At 37.8% G+C, this 23886-nt stretch overlaps 2 protein-coding genes across 12 annotated transcripts in view; one reads left to right on the top strand and one right to left on the bottom strand.

The window, feature by feature from the left end:
- Positions 1-23886, bottom strand: part of ST7L (suppression of tumorigenicity 7 like) — a 125404-nt gene that overhangs the window by 61363 nt on the left and 40155 nt on the right. For 4 of the 10 annotated variants that reach the window (XR_012379319.1, XM_073896129.1, XM_073896128.1 and 1 more), the window contains exons 1-5: positions 12261-12625; positions 10005-10087; positions 6445-6607; positions 4549-4603; positions 1341-1456 (exon numbers count right to left, since the gene is read on the bottom strand). Coding sequence is in view for 9 of the 10 variants with exons in the window: in XM_073896129.1 (XP_073752230.1) it covers positions 1341-1456; positions 4549-4603; positions 6445-6607; positions 10005-10087; positions 12261-12468 (625 nt within the window). In the remaining variant the exon portion in view is untranslated. The other 6 variants (XM_073896131.1, XM_073896130.1, XM_073896135.1 and 3 more) reach the window with 5 other exon arrangements.
- The window catches only part of CAPZA1 (capping actin protein of muscle Z-line subunit alpha 1), a 46603-nt gene continuing 35748 nt past the window's right edge, over positions 13032-23886 (top strand). For both annotated transcript variants that reach the window (XM_073896137.1, XM_025872432.2), the window contains exon 1: positions 13032-13207. In XM_073896137.1, the coding sequence (XP_073752238.1) occupies positions 13169-13207 (39 nt within the window). In that variant the 5' untranslated portion in view covers positions 13032-13168. The remainder of the gene's footprint in view (positions 13208-23886) is intronic.

Genomic DNA, 23886 nt, shown 5'->3' with positions numbered 1-23886 from the left:
TATTAAATCAGTACATTTATATAAATTGCTTAGAACAGTGCTTGGTGCATAGTAAGTGCTATACAAGTGTTAGCTATTATTAGTGAAATTGCTTAAGACATCTGTGACACCAAGGTCATTCATCGATACTTTCATCAAAAAATAAATATTAATATTTACAGTATGCCAATGTGCTAGACGATAAGGATTCAAAGATGATGAGAATGTAGTCCCTGCTTTCCAAAGTTTCCCACTCTATTAGGGAAGATAAACATTAAAACAACATGAATGGAGCACTGGGTGTTATACACAAACAATGGATCATGGAACACTACATCAAAAACTAATGACGTGCGGCGCCTGGGTGGCTCAGTTGTTAAACGTCTGCCTTCGGCTCAGGTCATGATCCCAGGGTCCTGGGATCGAGCCCCGCATCAGGCTCCCTGCTCTGTGGGAAGCCTGTTTCTCCCTCTCCCACTCCCTCTGCTTGTGTTCCCTCTCTCCCTGTGTCTCTGTCAAATAAATAAATAAAGTCTTAAAAAAAAAATCTAATGATGATTTAATGTATGGTGATTAACATAACATAATAAAAAATAAAACAACATGATAAAATTAACAAGTAAATGTTTGTAGTTGAATAAATTAACTAGAATGGTTTCAGTGAGGCTTGGACTAAGTACTGTAGAACTGCAGAGAAGAAAGTGTTTAACTCTGGAGTTCCCAGAGAAGGGTTCCTAGAGAATGTGACTTTTAATTTGGATCTTGAAGGATAAAAGCAGGAAGCATAAAAGTAGGAGGATAGATACGAAAGGAGAGGGCATTCAAAGTAAAAGAATAGTGATAAAGATCTGTCTTTAACCATGTATTTAAGAGTCTCAATACTATCTTCCATAGAGAAGACTCAGACCTAAACATAGACATTTCTATGATCTTCCACCACTTTCCATTCACCTCTAACATGACTGGGATAAAATATACTCCATTTTAATCTACATGCCATGCCTGGGTTTACACTTTGCCTTACTCTTATGTATAATTGCACATGTTAATTCCCCAGATCAAACTGGGTTTATTGTTCTTCGCATGAACAGTTGCTGTATTTGATCTGAAAGGTTTTTTAAGTAATAAAAGAAGCAATTTTACATTTTTATAAAATACTTTAAATTCTTTCTAAGAAGGATAGGTAGTGTAACAACCTAGTTTACATTCATACTTAGTTTCAATTTAATCTGGGTCTCTTATCCATGATGCAAAACAACCTCAAGCCAAATAACTTTGTATATTATAATAAGTAACTCCAAAGACTTTTTAAAGTAATTTTCATCACCACTGTTTACTGCATGAACAGATATGACACATACCTGTGTCTGAAGGACGTAAAAAGTCCGTGTCACAGGTGAAAAAGGTCTGATGGTCCTGAGCTGACAAATTCATGTCATAGTATGTAAGTGGCTCTTTACCAGTCACCCAAGTGTATCTTTACCAAAACACAAGAAAATATGTAAATTGAACATGAGAGAACCTTTACCTACTACAACAGACACTATTTAAAATGCAAAAATATACTGCTACAACTTCTATTTCAGGATGTTTTAAAAGCTTATTATCAGAAAAACGAGATAACAATACAAACTACTTAGAGTATAACAATAAAAAATCAAAAACCAAAAGGGAAAAGGCCAGATTATTAGTGCTTCTAAATTAGATGAGGGGATAAAACAATTTGACTTAGATACATACCTTATTAAATATACTTAAATTCTCAGTGAATTAGGATTATTAAAAGTAAAACTACAAAGAAGCTAGAAGAAAACATAGGTGGCCTTTTACCAGATGTCAAAATGGTAAAGGGCTTTCAAAGCATAAAGCAAATAGAAACTTTTTCCAGATTTTACTAAATTAGAAATTTAAACTTTCATATCCCCCTGAAACCCACAACAATTAATAGCAAGTTAACAAACTGGCTAATAAATACATTTTTAAAGGTCCAATCTCAGTAATTAACAAAGAGTGAATTAAATTAACAAATTTTTACTTTTCATCTGTCAAATGGCAAATATATGTTGCTGAGGATGAGGTGGAATATGGACTCACACATACTGCTGGTATAAGTGTAAACTGGCATTTACATTTCTCTTTCCAAAAATCAATTAGGTAATATCTATTAGGAGTCTTAAAAATATTCACATCTAGCTAGGGGATGGGTATGTGGAATTCCACTATGCCATTCTACTTTTTAATTTTTGGGAAAACCTCCACAAATAAGAAAATAGTAACGGGGAGGCGGGGGAAAAACTGTTCAACCCTTTAATTCGGGAATCTCAGTGCTACAAATCAGCCCTAAGGAAATAATCACAGATGTTTAATATCATATGCTAAATATTTATATATAAAGATACCCCTCTAGTGTAAATGTTGACTGTGAAACATAATCTGTGACCCAGATAGGGGAGCAATAGGTAAGGTAAGATACCTCCATATAACAGAATAGAGTATAATCATTAAAAACCATGTTTTTGAAGAAATTCATACATGAAGGGGCACTTGGGTGGCTCAGTCGGCTTTAAGCGTCTGACTCTTGATTTCAGCTCAGGTCACGATCTCAGGGTCCTGTGAGTAAGCCCCTTGTCAGGCTCCACACCCAGTGGAGCATATGCTTAAGATTCTCTTTCTCCCTCTCCCTTTGCCCCTCTGCTTCCCCCTCTTAAAAAAAAAAAAAAAAGCAATTCATATATGAAGAAATTCTGTGGAAAATTCATACACTGTGTTAGGAAAAAAGGATGTAAAATTACATACACATAATGATGCCCAAGTTTTGTTTCTATACATGCATACAGAAGAGAGACTGGACAGAAATACTAATAGCAGTTATCACTTAGTGGTAGGAAAAGGTGATTTTTACTTTTTTTTTTTTTTACTTTCCTTTTGATACATCTCTTCATTTTCCAATTTTCTGCAGTGACTATACATACATTTTAAAATCCAAAAAAAAGGTATTTTAAAAGCACATTATAAGTACTATTTAAATGTACATGATAAAAGATTTTAAGTAATTTAATAGTCCAAGTTGCATTGCTATTTAAAGTTTTTAAGCTATTTTGTGAAAAATTATCATAAAGAATAAAAAAGTAGATCCTTGTTCAACTAGCAAAGTTTTGCTACATATTCTAAACTTGTAAAAAGACTACTTATTAATGATCTACATTATTCCCAAAATGATTTAAAGGAGTTAAAAAAATATAATGTACAATATTACTGAACTTAATTAGAAGCAAATAAAAAACACTCAGTGAAAGCAAAAATTTGACCATACAGTGGAGCCAGGAATGAATCTAATATATGAAATACGTATCAGAGTTCTGCACACTTACTATAGGCTGACTACAATAGAACTTTAAGCTTTCTAAAACCACACAATGATTATCAATGCAATTGAGACTTTTACATTAAGAGAAACTAATCATTCAAAAAGAACTATAAGTGTTCCTGATAACAAGATAGGAAATTTATTTTTTTATATCTTTGTGAAGTGAACACTGTAAAACAACAAGAAACAGCCTAAAATCTTTTTATTTCAACAAATGGACTGAAAAATTCTAGGACTTGTTTCTTGCAGAATCCCTTAATACAGACTAAAAGCATCTCTCATAAAAACCTAGCTTTCCCTTCCCAGGATACTACTATCCTACACTATCAAGTCTTTAAGCACAAGGATTATTGCTCAGTCACTCTGTATCCCCATCATTTTGCACAGTGGCCATACATAGTAGACACCTAATATTTCTTGTTCAATGAATAAAATAACATGGCTCACTCTACCTCCAGGTAAAACACAATTCTTATTAAAACAAAGTATCTTTGGGTTTAAGTGTCAAAAGCTGTTTTCTCATCTAGAGTTAAAACCAGAAAAGAAATGGACATAGTAGTGTGGATAGCAAATGGAAATATAAAATACAAGGGGCGCCTGGGTGGCTCAGTTGGTTGAGGAACCAACTCTTGATTTCAGCTCAGGTCAAGTTATCAGGGTCATGAGATTTAGCCCCATGTTGGGGGAGTCCGCTTGAGAGTCTCTCTTCCCTCTGCCTCTGCCTCTGCTCCTCCCCACACATGCGGGTGTGCTCTCTTTCTTTCAAAAAAAAAAAAAAAATTAAAAAAAATACTATACCCTGTACTGTTGCACAAATGAAGTTCATATTCAATGTTCAAATGGATATTTTCTAGTGAGTCCTCAAATTTTGAAATTGAGCATATATGCATAACCATATGCTGACATTTGTACTTCTTTTCTTAATCTCATGAATTCTCTGAAAAGGCCTTTTGCCAAAACCAGGAACCAAATGTATACTTACTATTATCACAAACACATGGTTTGAAGCAATGTTTTTCATGATTATTGAAGTAAATACAGTGAAGATGCTGCCAATTGAAGCTTGGGCTAATCATTTTACCTTATTATACACCAGTGTCTCCAACTAGAAGAGCTGTGATGTGTTTATAAAAACAAATGTTTCCGTAACACTTCTACTCTAAAACTAATGCAATAATTATACTGAAAGCAAAATGTAATACCTCCTATATTCTGCTCCTCTGAAAAGATTTAGAGGGTTTCTCCATACCTTGCATTCTAAAAAACAAAGGGGGGGGGGAGGAAAATGAATTAGCTTAATCAACTGCAGTTAAATCTTAATTTCACCAACATTTATTGTATAGTCACTCTATGCTATGCACAGTGCTAGCCAGACAGCACAAAGATGAATAAGGCCTGGACCACCCCTGCTGTCACGCAGCATACAATTAAATCTAGTCATTCTCCTGTTTCTATCTCTATAGCATTTAGTTCATAATTCAATTCAATTACAGCACTTCACTTAACATATTACAATGTGATTATCCATTTGGTTTTCAGTTTCTCCCTTTAGAATATGAGCTTTTACAACTTTGTTCACTTTTGTATTCTTGGAGCCTAGCACAGCATTTGGAACTGACTTGTTTAAATGAATGAAATGTCACATGAGAGTCAGTCACGTAAACTACCATCTGAACTGTGTGATAAGTGCTATAGTAGAGATACTTTTTGTTCCAAGAGAAGAAAAAAAGAAAGTGATTAATTTTTCTCTGGGGAAATTAGAAAAGGCTTTAGAAAGGAGGTAACATTTGAAATGACGTTGAATCATGGTAAAAGATGAGTAGAAGGTTGCCAGATTAAGAACATTCTAAGGAGAGAGGAAGGATCATAAAAGCCGCACAGTAGAACCAGGCTAGAGCGCAGGGTAGGGAGTGTCTTCACTCTCTGTATGCAATGATAGACTCAATCTCACAACATGGAATAAGATCACATAATGCATTATTGTCATAGTTATTTACATACTGGACTCAGCTTCTTGAGGACAGATCTATGTCATATTCATCTTAATATGTCTCATTCTTAGGAGTTCTGTAATTATTTTATGAAAGAGGAGCAAAGAAAAGGGGAAAGAAAAACACCATTATTCCTTCCTGTACTCTTGAACGGGTGCCAGTCCCACCCCTACTATTCCTGGTCAATACCCGCTCATGCTTCAGGGCTCAGCCTAAACGGCACTCTCTCTGACTTTCCCTGACCACATCTAAAAAGTGGCAGTATTTTTCTACTAAACTAATACAACTCTAGTGGTTAGGTTTACTGAACAAATGAGACTTTATGGCACTCTATGGAATTAGGTCATTTGTATTATCACTGTATAAATTTTACTGATATCAAATTAAAGGGACAATAATCCAAAAATATCATTTCTATCTGGCCTTCAAATTTTTACTTTCCTAATTGCATATCATTAATAATATTTACTTTGTATTACTGGATACATACAGAGGAATAGCCTACAATTAATGTATGACAATGGATTATCTATACATGAATAACTGAGATTTTGATGCCTTTGTAAATATATTGAGAAGAAAAAGTATTTTTCCTAACTTTGCTATGTTGGCAGAAATGGCTAATTGTCTCTGTTCTCTCCTTTATCTAATAAGATCTCCTAATTATTAGCCGAGCATATGTATGCTAAGAAAATGATTACAATTTCTAGCTTCCCTTATAGCTACTTGTGGCCATTTGGCAGAGGTCTGACCAGTAGGAAGTAAGCTGAAACAGTATGTAACACTCTGAGAAGTATCCTTGGCTGCTGTGGGATTGAGTAGGGGGAAAGAGTGGCCTTCTACTGGCCTAGTCTCCTTCCTGATTAGAATGTGGGTATGATGGCGTAAACGAGAGCAACTGTCTTGGACCACAAGGAAAAACTTCACTTAGAGATGGCAGGCTAACAAAATGGGAGACTGGGTCTCTGATGATCATTGCTCTCCGTATCAGCTGCAGATTACCTATATTTACATGAAAGACAAATTTCTCTCTGTTGTGAGTTTCCTATCTCCCAGAGACAAACACAATCTTAACTATACAGCTCTGTAAATTTTTTACATAGTCACCTGACAAATTCTGTCTGCTGGTTTCACTTTCTCTGTTTCTAGAAGGAGAACCTGGCTCTGAAATGCTGCTTTCTGTTCCTCCCATCAGTGGTCGCAAATGGCTCACAGATACTTGTTCAATAAAAGACGTGCCGTGCTTATGGAAGTACCACCATTCAAATATCTATGACAAACAAACAAAAAATCCTTAACTTAAAATAGAACTGATCAGCAGATATATGAGCTCAAATTAAAACATTCTTTCAAGACAGTCCCGTTTAATTTTAAATGTACTCTCCACCCAAAAAATAAGCCAAACATAAGATTCCCCAATAACACATGCCAGGCAAAAATAAAATACCTTTTTTATAGCTTTTGTTATGAAATTTAAACAAGCTGAGGCAAAACTAGAAGAAATATATTTGTAAATGAAATATTAAAAAAAAAAACAAGAAACAAGGGTGCCTGGCCAGCTCAGTCGGTAGGGCATGTGACTCTTCATCTCTGGGTTGTGAGTTTGAGCTCCATGTTGGGTGTAGAGATTACTTAAAACAAGCAAACAAACAAACCAGCAAGAAGCATTTAATCTGTAAATAATCTAATTCTGTTACGTTACATTGTCATTTTACTCCATCTGTAGCATAATTAAAAGAAAAACAATTTTGAAATAACTAGCACGGTGGATTAAGACTAGGGCTAGAAAGCCCACATTTGACTCCTAGGCCACCTGTGTGCTCTGGGTAAGTCACTTAACCTCTAGCCTCTCAGAGTCTCAATGTCCTATCTATTAAATATGGTTAACAAGAATTGTAAATGCCTTTTGAACAATGAAGTACTACTCCAGTATTTGGCAGTATAATTAATGTAGGTTAAGAGGCTGATTCTCATACTGAACCATTTAAAAATCAGGATATTCACTCTTTTATGTTTTCATGGTCTATCACTGCTGTAAAAAGAGGAATCAAAAGAAGCTCTGTGGGAGCGCCTGGCTGGCTCAGTCAGCAGAGCATGCAACTCTTGATCTCCAGGTTGTAAGTTCAAGCCCCATGTTGGGCTAGAGATTACTTTAAAAAAAAAAAAGCTCTCTGTGTTGAATTAGCAGAATGTTTCATATTTGGACACTCTAGCATTCTCAACTACCTTTGCCTGGCTCTTTCGGGTTTCAGCTTAAATGACAGGTCTTCAGGGAACTTTCCCTGATTCCACAGAACACAAAAGAGTATTATATGCACTCCCACTGGATCTTGCGTTTTCCTTTCAGAGTAATCTTTTCACTTGTAATAATTAGCTAAACAACTGGCTTCATTGCTATTCTTCAAGCTCCTAAGCACACTAGCTCCTACCCCTTCAGATGGAAGTAACACAAACAGCATAGATAGCTTCAGTATTTCAGGGGGTAAAAGAAATTATAAACATAATAACCTTTGCTAATAAAAACTCATCAATATTATAAGGGTCATGACATAGTTTAACCTTTAAAATGTTATTTGAATTTCCTAATTTTCTTTACAGTATATTGTTATAACCACTCTATTTTATTATTAGCTACTGTTGTTAACCTCTTACTGAACCTAATTCATTTACTTAAAAAAGTTCTTTTATTTGAGTATAGTTGATCCACAATGTTACATTAGTTTCAGGTGTATAACAGAGTGATCTGACTTCTCTACACATTATGCTTTGCTCACAACAAGTGGACCATCACCATATGATGCTATTACAGTATGAATTTCTTAATTTTTGTAAATTTAAAACTCTGGTTTAAAAAAGAACAACAAATGTTAAGAACTGTTTTATGTATTATACGTGTTATGTTTTATACATGTATAACATATATGTAAGCTTTTCTGCCCTTATAAATGAGGAAATTAAGACTTATGTAACTTGCCCAAAGTTATCAGCTATTAAGTGGCAGAGTCGAGACTCAAAACTACATCTTCTGGTTCCAAGACTAACGCTTTTTCCACTCATCAGTTGTTTAGAGATAGATCATTCTCTTTGTTTAGATTTTTACATGTTATTGACTACATATGCTAAAATATGCTGAACTATGAGTGGGCTTTATAATCAGTAAATTTTAACTAATTTAACTATACTAACACATAGATTTCATCTTAAATTCCTCAGTATTTTTTTTTTGATCAAGAGAAAATCCCTTTCTTGTCTAGCATTTCACTTTAACAAAATGGCCAAGTATTAGTCCCTATTTAAAAAAAAAAAAAAAACAGAAACAAAAACTCTAATACAAATGCCATTATTTCTACTATAACAGAAGAGCACCATCTAGAGATGAGAAAAAAAGCACAGAAAAATTCATTGGTCATGTATGCCATACTTCCTAAGATTTTTATCTGTAGCAGTATTTTTCCAAAGTTTATACTAGGAAACACTAGTTCCCAGGGATGTTAACAGAGATTATGTATATATATTTTTTAATTTCTTAATTGAAAATGATAGTTCAATTAAGACAAGGGAAAGCTGAATTAAAGTTAAGACTTCTCAGAATAATAATGGCCCAAAATTCATTAAGTGCTCACTCTGAGCTAGCTACCATGTTATTGAAAGCTCTTAGACACATTATCTCATTTAGTTTTCATAATCCTATGAAGTTGATATTATCACCCCCAGTTTATAGATGAGGAAATTAAAGCTTAGAAAAGTTAATTAACTTGCTCAAAGTCACACAACTAAAGTGATGGTTCTGAAAACTAATATAATATTATATGTCAGCTATACTTCAATTAAAAAATTTTCTTCTCACAATTAAAAAATAAATAAAGGGATGGTTAGCTTGGCTCCAATACTCTGCTCTTAAATACTCCAGAGAAGGGTGCCTGGGTGGCTCAGTTGGTTAAGCGACTGCCTTCGGCTCAGGTCATGATCCTGGAGTCCCGGGATCGAGTCCCACATCGGACTCCCTGCTCAGCAGGGAGTCTGCTTCTCCCTCTGACCCTCCCCCCTCTCATGCTCTCTCTCTCTCTCTCTCTCTGATTCTCTCAAATAAATAAAATCTTTAAAAAAATTTAAAAAAAAATACTCCAGAGAAGATAATTGACAATCTATAGGTTGAATTCAAGACACAATTTTTAGTCTGCCCGATGTTGCCAAGATTAAAGTATTGGGAGACTTTTATATAAAAACTTGTTGCATCCAGATTCTTTCAAAATCATATGAAAAATTGGAAGATCTCATTATAGTGGTCTGCAAATCTATATGGCAACAACTGGCTTTATCCCCTTCCAGAAGGAGTATGCATTGTCCAGATTACCCAATCCTAAAGGTAAATAAGGAACTTAATTTTTACACTCTGCCTATTTCATTCATTTTTGTTACTAAATTGGGCCCTGCAAGCATTTAGTTGGGAACCCACCCCCAACCCCTGCCCCTTCCATTATACAACAGTCTTTCATATACAAATGAATACTGCCAGTCTCTAAAAGTGGAGAGGAAGATGCGGTGTTTTTTCAAATTTTGAAATATGTTGAGAACGCTGATCTATAAGTATTTATAATTATTGTAACCATAAAGATATTTGATATTTAGATAAATACCAAACCATGAAGGAAATGGAAACTACTTACAAATATTAGTCCTGATATCAAAGAAGATGTTCCTGTAAGTGCCACGTAGAATTTGGGTGTCAATGAATTTAAAAATACTGTCACTGCAAAAGGAAAAAAAAAATCAAAGTTTAAAAAAACGCAAATTCAAAATACTCAAGTTACAAATACGCAGTTGTCTTTATGAGTGGAGGAACATAGTTTTAATATCTAGGATGAGATTCATTTGAGAAAGTTGTAATTTTTAAAAAGGTACTTTTTTAAAGTTTTTTTTGTTTATTTGACAGAGAGAGACACAGCGAGAGAGGGAACACAAACAGGGGGAGTGGGAGAGGGAGAAGCAGGCTTCTCGCTGAGCAGGGAGTCCGATACTGGGCTGGATGAGGGGCTCGATCCCAGGACTCTGGGAACATGACCTGAGCCGAAGGCAGTCGCTTAACGACTGAGCTACCCAGGTGCCCCTAAAAAGGTACTTTAAATTCCCATTCTATCATATCTTAAAAATTACCTTTGAACATGTAAGGGTAGCATTTTTTTTTTTTAAGATTTTATTTATTTGACAGAGAGAGACACAGCGAGAGAGAGAACACAAGCTGGGAGAGTGAGAGAGGGAGAAGCAGGCTTCCTGCTGAGCAGGGAGCCCGATATGGGGCTCGAACCCAGGACCCTGGGATCATGACCTGAGCTGAAGGCAGACGCTTAACGACTGAGCCACCCAGGCTCCCCGTAAGGGTAGCATTTTAAACTGATAACTTGTTAATTAAGCAAATCAAAATGAGATAATTCAGTTTACTTTTGAGAATAAATTAAGAACCTATCAACCATAACTTCGACAAGAAGTTTTGCAAATCCCTAAGGATAAACTAAACAAACATCCTGTTACAAAAGAGATTTAGAACCACTCCCTAATTATTTTGTGAGATACAAACCAGTGTTTCAAATTAGAGGCAAGGAACCAGTATGTGTATGTATTTGGTATGTCAGATAGAGAGGCAAAATAAACCAAAGAGGAGAGCAACAGACTGAGAGAACTCCTTGAACCTGACTCACTGAAAGCCTGGACCAGATTTTTCACTTCAAATAACTGTCTCATAAATACTACGGGTTTCAGAAATAAATAAAAATCTATCATAGTTAACTACTCTCTTCTAAATGCTGATCTAGTTAACACGTAGAAAAATAAATGATAAAAGTCAATGAATAATATTTCACTGAGCATGTAAACCACTAGGTAAGCACTTCATTAACCAGTGACAGAGACACCAAATTAGCTCTTTCAAACAGTCTAGGAAGGCCAATTTATTTTTAGTATGTTTAGTTATATCTGAACTTACATAGAACCTATATTTTAAAAAGTCCAAAATATTTCAGACCATTATCTCACAGTATTTCAGGTCATTTTATGAAATAGAAAAGGAGACATTTGCCTTTTCTTGTTGCAGAAAAATAAACCACAGGTACTGATAGTCACAGACAACACACAGCAGAAATACTTTCATCTTGTTCAGAGCTTGAGTGGAAATATGTAATGACATGGTAAGAGGCCCTGGTTCCCATCCACTTTGTCCTGGCTACAGGTAAAGGATAGTATTTGCAGAATCCACGGGGATCATCACTTCTTACACGTCTTTGTATCTTCAGCTCAGACTAATATAGCAAGCTTTCTACAAATGTTGAAAGAAGTAAGGAAAGAACCCATTACTGTTTGTGGCTCTCTTTCCCTTTACTTCCTGTACTGTTTTATTACTCAAGATAAAGCCCAAAGCAAAGGACAGACCAAGATACCACGAAAACTTTCTTGACAGAACTATCTTAAAATATTTGGCTAAGGTCATGGCATTTTTTTCCTTTTAGGTCTTTGCAGAAGCGCTCATCTTTGTTGTCTGGGTGTGGGAACTCTCAGCTAATCCGCGAAACACTCAAAAGAATGATTTTCAAGGGATCCTACCAATGCTGGGAGGGTATATAAATTCTGCAACCGATATGAAAACGCTCTCATCTGTCATACTACCTGAAGCCTACAGCTTGTCAGGTGGCTCTTCCTCGGGTAAACGAGGACAGAAAAGAGAGGGCGGATCTTAAGAGCTCAAGGGAGGAGCCCATAGCTGCGGCTCAGGTTTGACAATCAGCTGCGGAGTCGCTACTAGGTCGCGCACACCACCGACTCATTCTCCAAAGCCCTCCAGTGACTGCGGAGAATCTCTAACCCTTTGCCCCTTGCCCCCGGCCCCTCTTCTAGCTCCCCCGCCCGTCCCCAGGGAGGTCTGGGCCTCTCACCCGCAGCCAAATTCTCACACAGCCTCAGCGGGACCCTCAGAGCGTAAAGCAGTCCCAGCCCCGCCACAAACCACAGCGAGGCCCCAGTCCCCGCCAGCCCGGCCCGCAGCCGCTCCCTCCAGCCCAGCGACGGGCTCAGGCCAGGAGCAGGTGCAGGAGGAGATGCCGCAGCACTCGCTGCTTCACCCAAGCCGTCACCGTCCGCCATCTTGCCGCTCCCGCAGGCTCCGGGAGCTGGGAGGGGAGAAGGGCAGGAAACCGGGAGTCGGGAATCCTGGGATAGTGGCGGACATGAAGTTGGCCTCTGTGAAGGCTGAGTCCCAGGGAAAGCGGAGCAAGAAAATTTGGAAGGTGGAGGAGAGTCCCAGGACTGGGGTTACCTTTCCTTCGAAGGGCGGGAAGGGGTGACTAGAGGCACATATTCTGGAGGAACTGGACTGAGATGTGATCTCGGAGTGAAATGTTTTTGCTTCCATACGAGTGAGGATCACCTCTCACCCTATTCCTGGGGTTGGAAAAGCCACCGACCGTTCCAGGGCCCGAGCAGCACTTAGCCCTTTGGACTCGGCTGCCACGGAGATCACTGGTACTGGGAAGACCTACAGTAGCAATTGCTTGGTCGGATGGAGCTCGGATGTCAGGAATAGTCGAAACACGCTCCCAGCGTCTCATAGATGAATGGGGGAAATGAATGTAACTCAGTGAGGAAGCAATTAGACTTAAAATCATTTAAGGAAAAGGCTTAAGGCAGAGTTTGAGACTTCCCGGAGCTCCCGTAACTGACATGGCGCCCTCTAGGTCGGCGTTTCCGGGCGGGTCCTTCCAACGGCCCCCGCGGTGATTCCATCACTCAGCTTCCTTCCCGGCCTGCCTCGCGCCAGAGCCGGGTTGGGCCAGAGCAGCCCAAGATGGCCGACTTCGAGGACCGGGTGTCGGATGAGGAGAAGGTAAGGGGTCCGCCTCTCTCTCTTGCCTCCTCTCGCGACAGGGAACAGGGGCCCGACCTGGCTGCGGTGGGAACCCTGGCAGTGTCCCCAGGAAAAAGAAGCTTCTTGGCCTGTGCTGGCATACGCTCTGCAGTTGGGACGCTTCTCTCTTTAGGGGCTTTCGTCTGCCTCACGGTGGCCCCAGTTCCCCATTCCTCAACTCTCTTTTTCTCCTCCTGGGCCTGAGGCACAGCCCAGTGACCTTCCTGCAAGCGAAGAGACTTTCCTTTATTGAATCGTGACTGTGGACTTTTTTCTGTAATTAAGAGAGGGGGCGACGGTGATGTCTCGACGTATCAAGAAGCAGTTATTTTACCGCCTTCAACTGTTGGGGCTCTCCCCATCCCCCCATTTTTAAATATGATTGAGGCTAGTTTAGGGCGAGTCACTTCCTGGTCAGGGTGGCCTCTTAACTTCCCTTTTGCTCCTCCTTCCTCAGGAAGTGATTTTGCTGTCACGACTCCTCGACAGGGAGAGGTCCCCATGTGTTGTCCGCCCATCCACTCTTTTCTCACTGACTATCGGCTGAACTGATTCTCAGTAATAAATGTGTAAGCCTCAGGACATTTGCTTCAGAATTTAAACACCACTCTTCCCCGTAGACACTCCCTTGATTGATTGTATGTATGCACATTAGCCCGCCGTGACTCCATCCCTTGCGTCTTACATCCTATTAACGGTAATTTTTGAAAAATAGTTTTCTATTTCTTGTTAACAAATCAAGAATAGCCAGCGAATTTTTTTTTAACTCTATAAAGGTTTTTTATATAGCACATAAACTTCATATTAACACATTCAAGTCTGGACAAAACATCGTGCTTTCTTTGATGCTCCACTGTGGTGTCTTTGAGTATAGTTAAATTTGTCAGTGTGTAATTTGCCTATTTACTTCTTCAAATGTGTTTTAAATACAAGAGCATATTCTTCTATGTTAGGTGGAATAACTTTTTGCTGACAGCTGCACACCTTTCTTAACACTTTGTCAAGCTTTTCAGTAACTACCTGATTTTAGGGCCTGTAGAAATTAGAATGATTTCGCTAGATGACTCGTTATAGGACAAGAATTATGTCTTTTGTTTCTCACAGTGACTGTAACAAAATGTGTACTTTCTTGCTCTGTAAATGTATCTGGGCTCTTTCTTTTTTTAATAAAAGAGAATGGGATGGCACAAGGGACAGTTTATGATCCAGGAGTACTCGGTACAGAATGATTTGATATGTCATACTTACATATACCATGTCATTTTGAAATACTGAAGAATGTGCTAAACACTCACAAGTCATTGAATAATACTTTAGCATTGAATTTTCTCATTCTTGAAAATTCTCATGTGTAAAACGGGAGAAAAGGACATCATATATATGAATTTATGCTGAAGAGAAGACTGTAATAAAATGTCTAAGTCAAAGAGTTTTGATTTGGATGAAATTAAATTATAGTAAAAATTGGAATAACCATACATTTGTTAGCTCAACTGATTGTCCACTTGTTTTAAGGAAAAATATTGTTACAACAAAATTTCACCAAAAACTAAAATAACAATAAACTTTGAAGTTTATGGTGTCCAAACAATACTACGTTTACTAGTATTGTCGGGTTTTTGTCTTTCACGATAGGTTAGAATGCCTTTTTAATTAAACTTGGGAAAATATAATACATGTATTTCAAATGAAAAGTGCAAATTGAGATGTCTTTGGATATTGACAATGTTTAATAATGTTAATAGTCTTGATTTTATAACAGCTGATTTGTGACCAGTTTCCTCTTATCTCCCAGCATACTTCTTTTGTTGCTTAATTTTAATAATGACACAGCAAGCATGTCAAAATTAGTACGGTAAATCTGTCCCAAAATGCTGATGAATTTCATGTTCAGTAAACAGTTTTAGATTAGCTACATCTTTATTATTGTGGATAACTACGAATAGCTAATATCAAGAAGTCTCATATAATCCATATGATTTGAGATCACTGAAATTTTGTTAGATTCTTATTCCCAGACAGAAACTGAACTGTATTTCTCTGTTGCGAATCTGTAAGTAAAAAGAAAGGGCCTTGATTTGTAAGATTACTTCAGTTCTCCTTCAGCTTCATAGCTATGTTGCCCCCTTTTCCTCCAGACTTCTAATTCCTTTTAACTCAGGAATTCAGGAATTGAGGTATTTTTCCAACAAAACTAGTTGATAGGAATATCTTAGCATTCATAAACAACCCTTAAGAGAGATTCTTGTCCTATAAAATTTTTACAGCCAAGGCACAATTACAAATTTTTAAAATCAGGATATTTTCAGCTGTAATTTGTATCGATTCTTCCTTTAAGGAACTCTGTAAACTTTCCATTTTATCCTCTTTTTAACCAAATTCTCAACTGCATTTGATTTGGATTTTTTTAAGGCATTTATGTCATGATGCAAATATATTTTAATACTGCTTTTTTATCTTTGTTGCGTTTCCTAAAAGCAGTGAACCCAGAGGTGAATTTGGTGTTGGTAGTCTTTGATTTCCTTGCAAGTACTTCTTAAAAGCTAGTAAGATCAACCATTCTCATAAGAAACTGCTTAGGGATTTTATCACTTTACAAAGAGGAAGTTGGGTTTTTTAACTTCTACATTGTTACCTGAAATGGTCATGCTGAGCTGCCTAAATAAAACAGGAAGTTGAAAGTGTAAAATAACTTGCAGAAATAAATGCTTTTAGTTTTATCCTCGAGTTCGGTTTCTGAGAATGAGTTGTATTCTTCTAGTCACTTAGACTCTTCAGTTCCTTGGTTCCAAATGCTTAACAAGACCAAAATGACAAGATACCATAATTAGAAAACTTGAAGTATGAGACAGACTTCTCATTTGGGTTCCTTGCACTGTTTCCTTTATTTCATGATTCAGCATTTTTAAAACGTAATTGCAGAAAGAATTTTAAGGTTGAAAAAAAGTGCAATTAGCATATTTTTCCTTTCAGCTTATTAACTAGTAGAATATTTGTGAACAACCTCAGAAATGCCATAACTGAGAAATGAATCTATATGCCTTAAGCTTAGATAATTGTATCATCTTTAAGGCACTTTTTGAGAAACAGGTTTATCAAAATTATTTAAGAGAGATGTGAAAATGTAAATAGATACAGAAATTTGAGGGCTCCGTTAGAGCTCATGAAAAATATCCTTTTAAACTGGATTTTTTAAATTATATATTACCTCCTTAATTTACTAGATGATTTGTTACCCTCATAGGATAAACCCTAGAGCTTATTTGCTATAGGTGTTTTCTAACAAGTCATCAATTAGTATTAGTGCTGCCATTCTTTATCTTCCCTTTTTTCAATTAGATTAGCTGAGTAGTATTTATAGAATCTGTTACAAAATCCTTGGATGGGTGCATAAAGCCTAAACAGGTGCAAACTCAGATGCCCAGTCTTTGGTTAAGAGTGTAGGTTAATGCTAAGGAAAGTAATTTGTCGGAAAATTCAGACCCTAGGTTTGTCTGAATCAGAAGCTATGCATTTTTTTCACATGCACATGTTTTTCCCATGTAACCATGAATGAAAAAACCAGAATAGAGGTGTCCATTCAATGAATTATAAATGAAATATTGTGATGTAGTGGGAAAGAATGATTCTGAGTGTCAGGAGATTTGGCCTCTCTCTGCTGAGCTTTTAGCCACCAGTGTGATTTTGGAAACATCACTTAACCTGTGTGGGCCTCAGTTTTCATGTAAAGTAGGTAAGGAGAATTGGATCAAAGTAACCCAACAAAGTTTAACGAACTTTTACAAACTAATAAAAACAGTCTGTTTTAAAAAATGAAACATTAAAGTGTTTAAGGAGTTTCTATCATTTTCTGCTTTTGCACATTTGCCCGATAATGAAACAATTCTTTGGTAACTGAAACCCTATCTTTTTCTTTAGTGCCTAGCATAGCACCAGGTACATAGTTGAGGCACAACCTATTTATATGAAGGAAACCAATCAATCACACTTTTCCTTCATTCTCATATTTCCTCGGCTCATGCTCCCTCACCCCTCCCCCTGCCCCCAATTATTTTTGGTAATCTCTAGGTATTTCTTGGGTTCCGGAATATGTCCCACACTCTGGGTTCTTTGGACATTCATTGTGCCTGAGCAAGTGCTGCTATTACTGGTGATCTGCCATGCCAGTGCTGGGAACATTAGATCCCTCTGGGAGCATTTTTCCTGGTAAATACCATAAAACTGCAAAGCCTTATGCATACCCAAATGACAATGAATATATACATCTAGGCTTGCAGAAGCCCTAATAAAAGTATTTCCTTCATCTGCTTTAAGTTCTCTCCTTTAGAGCTCAAAAAAGCACACGCTATAAGATCAGTTATCATTTGTGCTTTTCTACTCATGAATTTCCCTCACTTTCTCACATGCCCCCCCCAAAAAAGAAGAAGAAGTTCAAGTTCTTATATGGATCAGCTCCTGAAAATAGAAACCCTGGGTAGGAGAAATCAGTCATGATACTGAAGACCGTTTAACTACTTGGGGATTTCTGAACTAGGTGATAATTTTAACATGCACTTAACTGTTGTTTTCCCTTTTCCCTTCATCAGAACCTCCTGACACCCTTTGCATTTCAGTTCATCCCACCATTGTTCCCTTTTAGTCACGCAGGCCCAGAGCGTTGGCATCATCTTTTTCCTTCTTAGCCTCTTCTCTCACGTTCAGTTAGTATTCCAGTTCTGTAAGTTATTCCTTCCTATCATTAGATTCTGTTCCTCCATTTCCATTAGTATTTTTAAGAAAATCATAATGTATAGGATCTATAATCACATTGCTTAAAATTAAAATGTAGGACAGAGCATGAGTAAAACGTCTCCCCACTCTGTTTTCTAGCCATCCAGTTCCCGAGAGGCAGCCAGTATTACCACTTTCTTCTATACCTTTTCTATTCTGTGCATATACAAGCAAACAAATGTACTTTTTACTTAACAATACGTCCAGCCCATCCACATATCCTTCTCCTATTAGTCTTCATTCAGGACCTTTTCTGACGCTTGAATTATTTTTAACAACATTCTTAATTGTTCTCTTTGCCTCCAGCCTCTTTTTTCTCTCTGCATTTTCACATATCAAAATTTTACATATTACAGCTTCTGCAGTCCTTCCCCTCTTCATGACATCTTCATTCTTGAGTTGCTCAGGCCAAAAAGTTTAGTGTCATCTTTGGCTCCTGTTTCTTTCACAATCCACATATAGTCTATTAGCAAATCCTATAGGCTCTGCCTTCAAAATATACCGAGAATTTGACTGTTTTTCACCACACCTTATTCCAAATACTATGGAAGAAACCACTGTGATTGCTCGCTGAGGTTATTGCAGTAGTTTTCTCTCTGGTGCCCCTGCTGCTACTCTTGCCTCCTCCTCACCAGCCAGCAGGCTTTCTTCAATGCAGCACCCAGAATAATCTGGTTAGAAAATGTAAGTCGGAACATGTCACTTTTTTGTTCAAAATCAATGGCTTCCCATCCTCTTCAGAATAAAAGTTCTTACTCTTACTCCAAGTCTCTATGTCTTTACCACTTACCTCTCTGACCTCATCTCCTGTTTTCTGCTGGTCCTCCCTGTTCTAACCACACATTCTCACCTAAAAGCGTCTTTGTATTTGCTCTGTACGCTGGAGTTGTCTTCCTTCTATATCCTTACTTCCTTTACCTCTTTCATCAGAAGTCACTTTCTCAATGAAATCTTATCTGGTCACCCTGTATATTTCCAAATCCTAACATTTCATTATCCCCTTACCTTCCCTTATTTTTTATTCCTTAGCATTTATCAATGGCTACCAGACCATGTAGTTTATTTAATGTTATCTGTTGTTTCTCCATTTGAATGTAAGATCCACAAGAACCATACACTGGTGAGTCTCCATTGCCTAAAACAGTGCTGACACATAGTACACTGTCAGATATTTGTTGAATGAATGAATGAATCTGACTTTAATAGCATCTGTCTTGATTTCATAGCTGTTAGAGGACAGAATGATTTCCAGATTTTGTGAAGCCGTATTGAGGACTCCAATACTTCCATATTACTAACAGTTTAATTTTATTAATGGAGCTTCCCACTCAGAAAGCTTCAGCACTTCTCCATTACCTACAGAATAAAACCAGACTTGATATTAGCAAAACTACTGTCATCTGACTCATCTTATTCTACTCTTCTCTTTTATTATCTCCAAATAAAGCTTCTGTTCCTATGAAACTGGTCTGCTTACAAAAGGCTGTTTTCTTCCCCACCTTTTGTCATTCTTACTGTTCCCTCATTTGTTTTGTTGTTGTTGTTGTTGTTGTTTTAAAGATTTTTTATTTATTTATTAGAGAGAGCATGAGAGGGGGAGGGTCAGAGGGAGAAGCATGAGAGGGGGAGGGTCAGAGGGAGAAGCGGGCTCGCGGGACTTGATCCTGAGACTCCAGGATCATGACCTGAGCCGAAGGCAGTCTCTTAACCAACTGAGCCACCCAGGCGCCTCTGTTCCCTCATTTGTAATGCCCTCCTTTTTTCCCCCTACAATCTAAAGCACTTTGGAGAGCTCAGTTTAGACCCACCTTCCGCTTCCTTACAGTAGTCTTTCACCAGCCCAGCCCATATCCATCTCCTCTTTCCTCTTAAGTTCTGTGCTCTGTATTTGCACTAGTAATTTGGCTTTGAATTATAGTTATTTTTAAATGATTGATAGATCTTTACTGAGGGCTATTTGTATAAATTCGTTTGCTAACAGTGGTAAAGTGTACAAAAATTTGAAAAACCAAGGTGCTGACTGTATACAATCTTAAAAAAAAAATCTTGATGCCCAAGCCATACCCTATATCTGTTACCTCAGAGTTTCTGTGGGTGAAACCCAAACATCAGTATTTTTAAAGTTCCCCAGGGTGTCCTAACATACAGCAGAAGTTCAGAACCATCAGCTTAAGGCAAAAGGGGATTTGGTGGCTTCTTTCACTATTCTTTTTTTTTTAAAGATTTTATTTATTTGAGAGTGAGAGAGCAAGAAATCGAGAGCACACAAGAGGGGTTGGGGGCATAGGGAGAGGGAGAAGACTCCCTGCTGAGCAGTGAGCCTGATGGGGGCTTGACCTCAGGACCCTGGGATCATGACCTGAGCCGAAGGCAGACGCTTAACCAACCTAGCCACCCAGGCGCCCCTTTTCACTAATCTTTTTGTCTTTATCTTTAGTAACCTCTCCGTGCCTTGGACCCAGTAAAGTGTTTTGTTGTTTTGAGTGAATGAACAAACTGGTAAATATAAAGATCCGAACTTTAAAGAAAACATGTTACTCAAAATTCAGTAACATCTAGGCATTTACTTAGGGAAGGAAACTTAAGTATCTGCTATGTGTAAGTCTGTCTCGTGTTACCTCATTGCATTCTTAAAACAGTCCTAGATATGAGCAGGTATTATACCCACAGATGAAGAAACAAAGACCTAAGCAGTTAAATGTTAAAGCTGGCATGAGAAACCACATCTGACTTCCAAAGATTTTGAAGAAAAATTAAAATTGGCAAAAAGATGTACCTTTAACTTAGAATGCCAGATTATGCCAGATGTGCAGTAGATCTTCATGTCAGAAGCTTCCTGTTTCCCACCGCTTTTGTTTCCATGCGGCGAAGGTTCTCACCACCGAACTCTACCCTTTTGGACTTTGGTCATTGCTCTCAGCATCTGCATCTCAGGGTGTTTGCTGTGGATTTTTCCCTAGTTTCTTAACTTGGTCTTCCTATTTCCAAAACAATGCCCATTGTATATTTGGCGCTTGGCATCCTTCAACTGTCTGCCCAGTCACCTAGAATAGGTGATGAGAGTGTGTACATTTTAACACAGCTCCTAAGCAACAAGTTGCTTCTGTGATCTTTTCACTCATTTTTATCTTTTTTTCTGACTCATTAGAACATATCTGACTTTTTTACTTCCTCAATTCTTGATCTAGACATTTAGATCCTCTAATTAAAACAAATAGGGTCTTGGGGCACCTGGGTGGCTCAGTCGGTTAAGCATCTGCCTTTGGCTCAGGTCATGATCCCGGGGTCCTGGGATCGAGCCCCCCATTGGGCTCCCAGCTGAGCAGGGAGCCTGCTTTTCCCTCTCCCTCTGCCTGCCGCTCTGCCTGCTTGTGCACACGTTTGCTTGCTCTCTCTCTGTCTCTCTCTGTGTGTCAAATAAATAAAATCTTAAAAAAATAAATAGGGTCTCTTACCTCCTTCCGTATGAATAGCAATGCTATTTTGCATTTAAGGTAAGACAATTTTTTAAGTCTTCACTGAGATTGAGCCAGTACTTAAATTTTTTTTTCTGTTCAGTAGTTGATGTCTTAAGGCTTACAACTGACTTTGAACTTCTAAGTGAACACTTAAGACGTATACTTGGAAATCTTTTTACCAACATTCTGAGGTTTTATATTAGGAGAGTCCAGAATGAGAACGAAGGGATGATTTCCTTCTAACTTCATGCATAGAAAAGTTAAAAGGGAATTGTTGGGAAAGATTAACTAGAAAACAAAATAGGCAAGAGCAGATTTTTGGGTCTTGTCTGTTGTAAGTTTTATGCTTAAGTATGTCATGTTTTTATAATATTATACTAGGTGACATAAAATACAATGATGGCTCTGTTCAAGAAAAAAATATTCTGACACTTGTTAAAATAAGAAAACTTTATTCAGTATTTTTCCATTAGTGTAGAGAGCTAGATCGCAGCTCCAGATGAGGCAGAAACAGCCAGGGATCTATAGCCATCAAGCAGAATGAGGGGGTCAGTGGATAGAAAATTAGTAAGAGGACACATCACGGGTGGAGGGATTCTTGCTAAATAGATCTAACAGGATTCTTGTTAAAGGCAGATTGAGGACTTACACATCAAAAGTGGGGGATAAGGAACTTGATCAGATAAAAGTGGGCAAATTCTCACTAAACTGACAACAGGATTCTTGGTAGGACTGGGTTAGGCAGGTCATAGATAGGATGGAGCCAAGATCAAGGCCTAGCTGAAGAGAGGGCTCAGAGTAGCCTAACATTTGGTCGAGAAGATAATTTGATACTCCATGTGTGATACATAGTTACTTTAATAAATTTTGAAGCAATTATTCTTTAGAGTTGATAGTAGGTTTTTTGTTTGTGTGTGTTTATTTTTTTAAAGATTTTATTTATTTATTTGACAGAGAGAGCACAAGCCGGGAGAGCGGCAGGCAGAGGGAGTTGGGAGAAGCAGGCTTCCTGCTGAGCAAGGGAAGCCCATTGTGGGACTTGATCCCAGGACTCCGGTATCATGACCTGAGCCAAAGGCAGTCGCTTAACCAGCTGAGCCACCCAGGCACCCTAGAGTTGATAGAAGTTTTAAAATGAAATTGTTGGGAGTTCCTTTCTATTTGCTAGATGGGATGCTGCCCAATTCATGAATCATTAAATAAAGCCAATTAGATCTTCGATGAATGAATGAGTGAATGAAATTGCTCTACTTAAACTTACCTGCTTTCCCTACCTGAAAAAACTTATAGTTGGTTGCTAATAGAGAAACAGTTTCTAAGAACTACTTAAAATGGTTTAAAAAGAGTAAACAAGGCAAATTATTTGGAAGTACCATCGTTTATTTTTTATAATAATCCTAATTTAAGACATTTTATGCTTTTAAGCTTTTGCCCTTACTGATAATGATAAACTATTTATAGCTAAATTTTTATTTCTAAGTACATTCTGAGTGTTTATAGTGTCTCTAGTTCTAAAGTAGGAAAATAATATTTAGTTTATTTGAAATTTAAAAAAACAGCTAACAGCTACAGTAAGTTTTATTTAATGAAACCAATATTCCATTTGGTCCTAGAGATCACTGGGAATATATTTTTTTTTCTAGAATTACAGCCCTAAATTAAATTCTTATTAGCCTCTGAGAACCCTCAGCCAGGAGGGATTTGTTTATTTGATAAAGGCACAATTCTACAGCTTTTGTACTATCATATAAACATGTCAACAGCTTGGAACTTGCCTATTACATTATTGCCCCAGACAGTTTATTGTTGATATACTGAAAGCTTTAGAATCAAATGAAGAAATGAACCACATTGAGGCAATTTATGTTTAAAAAAAAAATTCTTTCTTGTCAAAATAATATGAGGGTGGGTGGTGGGCACCTGGGTGGCTCAGTCAGTTAAGATCTGCCTTCGGCTCAGGTCATGATCCCAGGGTCCTGGGATGGACCTCCACGTTGGGCTCCCTGCTCAGTGGGGAGTCGGCTTCTCCCTCTGTGCCCGCACTCCCCCGTCCCCTCTCTTGCTCTCAAACTCTTTCTCTGTTTCAAATAAATCTTAAAAAAATCTTAAAAAACAAAACAAAACAACAAAACCACGCTAGGGGGAGGGAGGGAAGAGTAGGCAGAGCACAGTGAATATTCTCTATGATACTATAATGGTGGATACATGTCATACATTTGTCCAAATCCATAGAATGTACAACAGAAACAGTGAACCCTAATGTAAACCCTGGGCTTTGGATGATGATATATCAGCATAAGTTCATGAAATGAACAAATGAACTGTGCTAGGGGTGTTAATAATGGAGGAGGTGTGCATCTTGGGGGGCAGGGAGTGTATGGAAAATTTCTGTAACTTCTTAGTTTTGCTGTGAACCTAAAACTGCTCTTA

Source organism: Callorhinus ursinus, unplaced genomic scaffold (genome assembly GCF_003265705.2).
Source record: "Callorhinus ursinus isolate GAN/ISIS: 27379988/994484 unplaced genomic scaffold, GSC_fseal_2.0 scaffold9, whole genome shotgun sequence".
Taxonomy (NCBI): Eukaryota; Metazoa; Chordata; class Mammalia; order Carnivora; family Otariidae; genus Callorhinus; species Callorhinus ursinus.
This window is presented reverse-complemented; position numbering and strand designations above follow the sequence as displayed.